This window comes from Micropterus dolomieu, linkage group LG12 (assembly GCF_021292245.1).
Source record: "Micropterus dolomieu isolate WLL.071019.BEF.003 ecotype Adirondacks linkage group LG12, ASM2129224v1, whole genome shotgun sequence".
NCBI lineage: Eukaryota > Metazoa > Chordata > Actinopteri > Centrarchiformes > Centrarchidae > Micropterus > Micropterus dolomieu.
This window is the reverse complement of record NC_060161.1, coordinates 26,010,715-26,020,588: the sequence shown is the minus strand read 5'-3', so window position 1 is coordinate 26,020,588 and position 9,874 is coordinate 26,010,715. Positions and strand designations below refer to the sequence as shown.

General features: G+C 40.9%; 1 protein-coding gene and 1 long non-coding RNA gene across 4 annotated transcripts in view; one reads left to right on the top strand and one right to left on the bottom strand.

The window, feature by feature from the left end:
• Positions 1-9,874, top strand: part of LOC123980399 (dachshund homolog 2-like) — a 109,668-nt gene that overhangs the window by 67,911 nt on the left and 31,883 nt on the right. For both annotated transcript variants that reach the window (XM_046064754.1, XM_046064755.1), the window contains exon 3: positions 9,393-9,503. In XM_046064754.1, the coding sequence (XP_045920710.1) occupies positions 9,393-9,503 (111 nt within the window). The remainder of the gene's footprint in view (positions 1-9,392; positions 9,504-9,874) is intronic.
• Positions 8,560-9,874, bottom strand: part of LOC123980402 — a 67,846-nt gene continuing 66,531 nt past the window's right edge. For both annotated transcript variants that reach the window (XR_006827493.1, XR_006827494.1), the window contains 2 exons: positions 9,312-9,427; positions 8,560-9,200 (listed from right to left, as the gene is read on the bottom strand). This is a non-coding gene — a long non-coding RNA (uncharacterized LOC123980402). The remainder of the gene's footprint in view (positions 9,201-9,311; positions 9,428-9,874) is intronic.

The window sequence follows — 9,874 nt, the reverse complement described above, 5'->3', positions numbered from 1 at the left end:
AAACAAAAAAAGGCCAGAACAGTGTGTTTCTAAATTCAGAACACAAAGAGCAATTTCTCTGTTTTCCTGTTTGTTTTATTCAAAGTGTCACTCCGTCTCTGAGAGTGTGTTCAGAGCACTTCGTCAGAGATGTAGGTACAGCGGATTAAATATTTACGACCACAGCCAAATGGGGTGGGTTTCACGCGAGCTCTGGAGGGGGGTTTAGGACTCTCAAAGATCACCCAACAGTCTCCACCAACGAAGTCGAAGCTATTAAAGACCATCCTGACGCACTGTGCTGTGGAAGGACACTGTCAGATCTCATTTAGAATAGGTGAATGCTTTTACTGAAAAATGCCTTACAGTAGCAGGAAATGGTTCACTTTTTTTATGATGGGTGGCGTTAATGACTTAGCCTAACTGTAGGACTATGTAGGACAGAGTCCTGGACATACAAAACGAGATGCTGTGTTGAGAACAGGACGTTTTGTTTCAGTTTTCACATGTACAAAATCAAAAACTCACGTCAGGAAAGTAAAACATATCTTGGAAGTTGAAAAAAGTCTTTGTATTCGATTTCGTTTGTCCTACTTTGCTACAGAAAGCTTAATTATTTGTTTTACTTTTTAATGTTGTCAGGTGTCAGTCTTTCCCAACCAATTATGCTCTTACTTTGAAAAGCCTGAAGTCAAACGTTTTGTCTTTCAAAACTTCAACATCTTATGTATATTTCGGGTTCACTTTGGCCAAAACAGCAGTGTGGGATTACATTATTTAAAGTCCAGGGTGCAAAAACACATTTTCGCCAAGTTCAGGGCAAACTATACAACTTTCTGGTTCTTCCTCCTAAATTTATTCACACCAAAGTCATTAGGATTCATCAACCGGGGAAACATTAATGTCTATACCAAACTTTGTATGAATCCATTTTTTAAATCAGAGATATATTGGTGGATCATGGTAGTGGTAGTCTATACAATTTATCCTGCATCATGGATATCTGTACCAAATTTCATCTTGATCCTTGAGATATTTCAGTCAAAACTAAAGTGGTGGGCCAACCAAGATTGCCATCCCTAAAGCCTTTGGCTAAAAGCAATAAAACAATGATTACAAATACAAATGAGGCAGGCGACATAACAAGGCCTAGAATAATGTTTGACATAGCACAAAAACTAAAATACAGATCTCTAAATATATACGTATCAGTTTGGACTTTCATATAAAGTGATGACTTCAATAATGATGATGTTAAAAACTCTTTAATAGAACCACTTTTCCCATCGTTACAATCATCCTCTTGATGTCTGATGAGTTGGTATCTCAGCCCTGGCGATGTTGATCATGTTATGCTGACGATTCACTTCTGTTCTGTCATAATCCTGTTTCTTACTTTTTTTAATTCTTCCTTACTGTCTTCTCCTCCTCTTTTCTCACTTTTGTCCTTCAGAAAGCATTAGGATATGCACATGAAGGAAAAAGAGATGGGTAAACAATGTATGGACAACCCACAGGGGAAAACACACACACACACACACACACACACACACACACACACACACACTGGTCCTATATGATGCGTGTGTCTTTGAAGCCGTCTGTCAATCAATCACACACTAATTCCCAAGGTTCCATGGCCGCCATTAGAGACGGGGTCGATGCTCGGTAACTGTGGACACAGCGGACCGCCATCGATCTGAGAGAGAAAGTGTGTGTGTGTGTTTGATAGTCATGATGGAGAACAGTATTGTGGCTCTGCCTTCACTATTGATTGTCTTCTGGTTGCATTGAGGCGAAGCGGACGTTCTGACTATGTGTGTGTCGGTAATGTATGTTTTGTGTGATTGTGTGTATGAGTTTGTATGTCCACCCGTGTGTGTGTGTGTGTGTGTGTGTGTGTGTGTGTAGGGCTGTTTCCTGTATCTGTATATGCATCTTTGTGTGTGTCAAGGTGTTCCTCAGTAATCAATTTGTGAATGCAGTCCTGACCCTCCAGATAGACTCCATTTTCATTTTTTATTGCAGCCTTCTTTTCTGACAACCTTGTCCCCCTCTTACCTCTAAAGTCTTAAATTTGAAAAACTACTAACAGACATTTTAAAAATATTGTGCCTCACTACCTTTAATACAGCCTGATAGTCTAATAATCCTTGAAAATGTTATGTCCAAATTAATTAACAATCACATTTTTCAGACATAGTTCAAGGGGTAAAGCAGTTTCAAAACAGACCGTCCTCCCGAAATATACGGCCATATAGCTCAAAGGTCTGGTAGGCCATGCCTTAGGAGTCATTGTCAAACGAGGACGTGTTGTTCAAAATGAGCACTCTATATAAAACAAATGGACCGTGAGGTCACCTGTGGACTACCATTTTTAAAGCCTGGAGTTTGGCATTTTGGCTGTTCTGCCATCTTGATTTTTTTGCAACCGGACGTGATGGCAGCGCTAGCTAGCTTGGTTAGCTGGTTGCATCTGTAACTCATGTTAACTGCGATTTTAGCAGGGATCTAATTTTGGCTAGCTAAAAACAGGCTTAAAACAAAATGCACTTATCAGGAAAAAAAGAACAGTTGACTCCTAATAAGCTTTTTACAGTTAAATGTACACAGTGCAGAGGATAAAAGTCGCCTCTAGCCTGATTAACAGGTTGGTAGCGACAGGTCAATCACAAGGCATGCACTGCTTTATCATCATACCCTCTAAGTGGGACCATAATTTACTAAATGAACATCATACTGTATTGAAGACTTAAAACTAGCAACTGAGACCAAAAACTCATTAGAGAAAGTAGGGCTGTCCCCGACTAAGGATTTACATAGTCGAATCAGAATCGTCAAGTCCTGCCTATAGTCCTGTTGACTGACATTCGAATCGTGTGTTTTTGTGCGCGGCGATTGTGAGCCGAAGCTAAACTGAGGCTTATTGTTGACCATTCTCTCTCTCGCCTGCTATTCAGCGGTCTTGTGCAGAGTTTTTGCCGTGCTGCCGACAGCTGCATGCTTTTCAAAAACGATAAAAATATTCTTTGTGTGGTTCATCAACTGTGATAAATTATCCGAAAGTCCCTTGAGGTGCGGACAACTCGACAAACTGGTGAAGATGGGGATGCGTCTCTTCAGCAAGTGTTCCTCCTGCCACTACACACATACACAATGCGCCTACACATGCGCACCCAGGGTTATGGTTACAATTTTGGATTTATTCACGCACTTTAAAAACATTTATTGGAAGTTTTTTTTTTTCTTTCTACATGTTTATTTACAGCATTAAACATTTAAATGTATATTGTAAAAGGCTGTATATTAAGTTATTGAGAGAAAACTGGTAGATCTATGTAAAATGATGAGCACCCCCAAATCGCCAAAATGGCGTGATCATTGTTTCGCTGCGAAGCTTCGACTGTGAGATTGACAGACGAATCAGGCTCCGCCCATCGAAGCATCGAATCTTCGACTATTTGGGGTCAGCCCTAATTGAAAGTGTTTACTGGGGTGAAAAATCAAGTTGGAAAACGGGTCATTTTGCCATTAAGTCTAATGGAATCAGACATCTTTTTGTAACCAGTGGAGTCGCCCCCTGCTGGCTGTTAGAGAGAATGCAGGTTTAAGGCACTTTGACATCGGCTTCACTTTTCAGATCCGGAGATTCCCGCTGAGGTCAAACAGAGAGCAGCTGTACTCAAAGGAAACTAAGATGATTGACTCGATAGCTCACTACGTTAGAAAATGTCATCATGTGTTACATTTACTTTTTCTATTTCTATCCATCCGTTCTCGCTTCCTTCTTGTTTTCCGATACAGCAGCACCTGACGTTGTTCCCCCTTGTTTCTGTTTTGATCTAGTTGACCTCTTTGCCTTCATCCATCCCACTTCTTCATGTCACTCATTCTTCTTTCTGACTTTTTCCATTTCCAGACCTCTCTCTTCTTACTCACTAGCCTTTCCATCTTTATATCCTCTTGTCTCCATGTTTTTCCTCTTACTGCTTCCTTTCACATCAATCCTACTTCTTCCTTTCGCTTGTTTTCTCCGTCATTTTTTCATCTCTTAGTCTTCCACAGCATCCTTTTTGTTTTTTCCATTATCTTCACCTTTTAATGCATTTTTCATGAGCATGCTTACATCCTCTGTTGTAGTGGGAAACAAAATAACATAATACATTTAAAGTTGTTGTTTAGCATGGCTTGTATCACCAGTAAAGCATGTTAAAAAATTAGTCAGATGAAAAAAAAACTTTCACATATTATTTTCATCTGATTGACACTATTTGCTATAACCTTCATTTTAAGTAGGTGCTTATGAGCAGCAGCTCCTTATGGTCCTCTTCTCTTCATTTTTGGCCTCCTTTCCTCCATCCTGTTCCTCCACTCCTTTCCTCCTCCTTTCTCTCAGCAGGACAGCAGACAATACGTCTGGTCACTCTGCCTCAGGCTCTTTGACTGGACCTCTTTCTGTTGGTTTCTCTTTTCTCCCTTTTCCTGTCGCACTGGGTAGCCTTTGCTCATTAGGTACACTTGTGAAATCACTTAAATCAATTACTGGTGGATAGTGTTAGGCAAGTTTTACTTGGGCAAGTAATACTATTACTTTCCCCTGTAACTAGTAGTGTAACTAATTACTTTTCTAAAACAGTAATATTATTACAGTTACTAATCCAAGCAACACTGCGTTACTGAATGCACCATCCTTGACGAAAATGCGCGACTGTATGGCAGCTCAGCGGCACCGGAGCTTATGTTGTTCAAGTCGGCTGCCACTAAACTAAAGGAAGAAAGGAGAACGAGGGAGAGTGGTGTTCTTTACACAGCTGTAAGTACTGCTATTATTGTGTCACAGTCTAACATGCAAAGAACATTGTCATCTATTGTAAACTCTGCAACCAGCAAGAAGTTTTCAACCGCGAACAATTCTACATTTAATTTATTGAAGCACAGAAAGAAACTCCGGCGGCTACTGTCACTGATGCTTGGACTTGTCGGGAGAGAGTGGCGTTAACGTAACATTTGTTAAAAATAATGAATACTGCTCTTATAAATAGGCTAAATGTGCAGACAAACAGTAGCCTAGTTCAAAAGTCGGGATTTGAGCTACTTTTATTTTTTATTTCAGCCGGTGGCATTAACAAACGTTAAATGTCTTGTAAAAAACACACTCCCTGCTGCTGTTATGAATATGATATTAGTTAATAAAGTCGGGATAGACTACTTTGTTTGGGGGTGAAGGGGAGTGGTATTGAAAGCAGTGTGTCCCATACATACAGACAAATAAATCTATGTATGGGATAATTATCAAAGCTGACCGCCACATGTTGATTTTCTATTTTTTTTACTTGTCGTAAAATCTTATTTGATTGAGGAGCTGTATTGTGGAGCATATATTCATGCAGCATCTCCTCTCGCTTGCCCGTTTTGTCTCTCTCTCATGAACACCGCTGCACAAACCTGTCCAGTTAAAACGTAGCTGGGTGTCCAGATTAGCGCCCCCCCCCCCCCAAAGTAATATTATTACTTTACTTATTGCGAGCAGATAAAGTCAACCTCCTTCGCGTTGCTGTGCATTACCACCTCCACTCTGCTAGATGGCACTGTTGAAAAAGAACTACGGTCCTAGGACGGCGGGGGTCCTGAAAGAGCAGTCTCCGGTACTGCATCTATATAACACTGAACTTAATAGCAAACAGCTGCTTATTTACACATCCTGCAAATATCCAGAAACATTTGCATTTATTTAGAGTCGTGTTTCTGACTAACACTCACTCTCTTTTAGCTCTGTTTTTGGTCTCCACCAACTCCTGAGGAAAATGTCCGTCTCTTCAGCTGCTAAATGCTCCACTAGGTTCACTAGCTAGTCTCTAAGGCCCCCATCAGACAGAAAGCGTTTTGCAGGTTAGAAAACGCAAGGCACACAGCAATGCTTTTTATGGTTGAATTTGGAAATGAGCAGTGCGCTGCATTTATTTATGTTGCTAGGCAACCACCGAATCAGCTGTCCTGTCAATCTAATCAAAGATTATAGTGCCAGCGATCTGTAATCTGTGGTTTGCTGCTAAGTAATAGGCCTGTCATGTTAGCAGCAACTTCATCACAACTCACAGGTCTGTGTCTTTTGTTGCTAAAAACATCTGCTTTAATAAAATAGACAAGTGGAGGGCGCTAGCTCTGGCATTGTTTGAGGATGAGAGGTGCACAAAAATGCAGGAGACAGGGAAATGGACATCCGTGTGGGTACATGAGACCCTCAGAAAGAGGAGGCACTGCTGGTAGTACCACCAGCTGGTCCAGTAGCTTCGTCTTAATGATGGTCGGTTCAAGGCTTATTTTAAGATGACTCAGGGAGAGTTTGTTGCAGTCTCCGGACAATTCAAGTAACTGTAAACGTCCGTGACCACAACTAACGGCATCATTCATTTGATTGGACAATGGAAAAAAACGCAAATGACATCGGGCGCTTATGTGCTCAGAGTTGAATTTTTTCTCAACTTTGTGCTTCTTCAAAAACGCAAGCCGCCCAGGGCGCATAAACAGCGCGTAGAAAGATAACCGCTGAAAATACACTGAGAGTGAAACAAAACAGTAAAACTGCTGGTGGGGTATTGATTCTGTGTGTTCATCAGTATGAAAGACACCTTTCACATACATGTGACTAGGACGATTTTGGAAAATAATCTAATAGCGATTTTTTTATTACCAATATTGCAATTTAATATGCGATTAATTTTTAAGCTCTTTACCTCCTGTATTATTCAAAATGGACAAGCAGTGTATACACAATATTAGATAGATAGAACTACACTGTTCTTTCTTGTGTTATGATGAATTAGGTAGAATTATTATTATGAGCAATGGTGGAGAAGATATATCAAATTATAAAAATATGAGAAAGATAATTTGAGTCAAATCATGGCATTAAATAAAATGATATGATTTCATCAGGTCGGCCTACCTACAGACCACAAGAAAAACTAACGTTAACTCACCACAGTAAGTGCTCAATACAAAAACCACAGTTCAACCACCACTTAAGGCGTCCTTATCTCAGTTCAAATCTCTTAGTCCATCTTTCTGTATCCCAGTAAGCAAACAAAAAAAGAAAAGAAAATCAAGCGTCGCCTCTTGTGTTTAATAGACAAGCTTAGTAATTCTCCGACAACACCGGAGTCCTCCTCCCCCGCTGCCTCTGATGCTGGTAAGCGGCACACTGGCTGTAACTGGGCAGTAACTCGGGACATACTGGGCCTCTTTCGGACTTGTGAGTTTGGTCTGAAACGTCGTTTCACAGATATTTCCTGAGCTGACTGGTGGCTGTGTGTGTGACGCAGGCGCCGATCGCCACATTACGCTTACCTTACTACACGTGTCTTTCTGTTGTGCATTTTTTCTGTCGTCAAAGCAGCGGTTTTCACCCACCACTACCACCAAGTTACCGCGGGTGGCGGTTGCTACTTTCATTCCCTGTATGACACTAAAGTTTCTGTAATGTCAGCTTCTGTCAAGCTTAAGGCCATTGTACAACAAGAAGGCAAGGTACAGCGTAACGTCAGGAACTGCTTTCCACTTGGATGTCATGTGACCAGAGTGTAATCGCAGCCTTTGCGATCAGAAAATCTCATTTTATTACATCACGATAATATCGCAAATGCAATTCATCATTCAGCCCTACATGTGACAATGGCTCACAAGAAGAAAAAACACAGGTTTCCAGCCAAATATAATGCAAATTATGACAGAATTTTGAGAATATCTGCTAAAGAAAATGAAAGTTATGCGCGTTTCCACCCACTATTATGCAGATATTAGGAACAGTAGGTGGCACTTTTTATGTTCAAACACAAAATCTACATACATGCAGCCATCATAAGTTTTCTTCTTCATTGGATATTAAATAGGTTTACAGTTTAAAATGACCCCTCTCTGCAAAATGTCCCACCTCGACATCCTGTCTTTAAATTAATGGTGACCTTATCAACAAATAAAACAGAGAGCCACTCTGATCTTATATATTGGTCTTTTCTTTTATGGAAGTATCAGATTATGAAAAATATACTTTTACATTATGAATTATCTAGAAAGGAGTGTCAGCGTGTCTAAAGACAAGATGACATAGGTCTCTACACAGCACAGTAAAAAAATACTGATGTTCTGTAATTCTAGAAAACAAGTTAATTTTAAATTATATTTTAAATTAATCTTTATATGCTGCACTGACATGAAATCAGACTATAGTAACGTCAACATACAGTAACTTAGCTGCCAGAGTGTTTTCCCTTCTTTTTCCCCACTTGTTTTACGAATTAGAAAAACATACAAAAAAAATGGTGAAAATTAACCAATGGAGAATTTTTTAGCTCAACTGCAAGTTTTAAACTTCGTACCTCTGTAGTTAATTAAGGAACTCCAGTTTAGTTTAACCTGCACACAACACCCTCTTTCTCTCTTTCTACACCTCCCCCTTCATCCCTCCATCCTGCTTTAAATTAAATTTCAAACAAGGCAACAACTCCTCCCTCTCTACCTCCCACTACTCCTTTCCACCCCTCCCTCTGTCTTGTTTTCTTTATAGCTTGCAGACAACTGTACTGTGTGTGTAATGGACATTCCTCCAAGGCCGTCAACCGTGACTGGGGCAAAACCAACTGACCTACACACACACACACACAGTGGGATACAAGTATGCACAGATAAGCATGCATGCATTCTTTCTCTCTCTGTCACACACCTTTATATACGTGAAAGCAAACTGTACATACACACTGAGCACGATGCAAATGCTCATGTGCACGCTTACAAATATAATAGTGGATTTACACAATAAAGCATGCTCTCTCTCTCACTTTCACACACACACACACACACGCACAGGGTCATCGCTCTCACTCTGCTGGTTGTTGTGTATAGAAGTCAGTTCCAGGTCAGTGCACAGAGCCAGGGATCTTAGTCCATACAAAAGAGTGTGTGTGTGTGTGTGTGTGTGTGTGTGTGTGTGTGTGTGTGTGTGTTGGGGGGGTTGTTCTCTATGTGTGTGTTTTGTTTGTCTGCATGTGTGTATCAGTGAATATACATCAGCCCCAAGGCGTCTCAAAACAGCACTCACACCCTGAAACACTCCAACAAATCGCTCAAACTGAGAAGAGCATTTTGACAGCGACAGCCCGCCCCAACTTCCAGTATGTGTGTCACAGCTCACCAGCAAAGCATCATGGGTAAAAGGCAGGCAGCACCTGCAAGGGGCGAAGAAGAGCTCACAAAAGTATGATAACAGACATCGGAGTTGATGGAATTTATGGCAGCTGATAAATTCCAATACTGGTTGACAATTATGGGCGTCTTACCTCCTGTGAGAGTGTGCGCTGCTACAGATGTTTCTTATAATGCTGACGAAGGTAACAGCAGAGTGTGTGTGTGTCTCACAGGTCTGACAGCAGCAGCCATGGCTGAGCTCCAGAAGCTGCAGAAGATGAAGATGATGATGAGTCTCCAGAACGGCAACGAGTCAGACAACGACGACTTGCACTCCAACACAGGTAACAACACACACACAAGCAAAAAAACCCCAGATAAACTGACAAAGGCTAAGTTCAGACTGCAGGCCTTAATGCTCAATTACGATTTTTTTCTCAGATCCGATTTTTTTGTTTGACCGTTCACATTACTGTTTAAATGTGGCCCATATCAGACTCCAGTGTGAACTGTCCATGGCCTAAAAGTGAAAAGTGCTCACTGAATCTGCTCGATTCAGTGAGCAGATGATAACAAGGAAGAGAAGAAGGAGAGTCATATGTTTAATAATGGCTTTTGTGGAGCTTTTTCGTTCACCACGGCTCCCTCTACAGCAGAACTGTGACATCAGCTGCTCTAGAGTGACGTCAAAGTCACGTCAATTCCGACCTGAGTG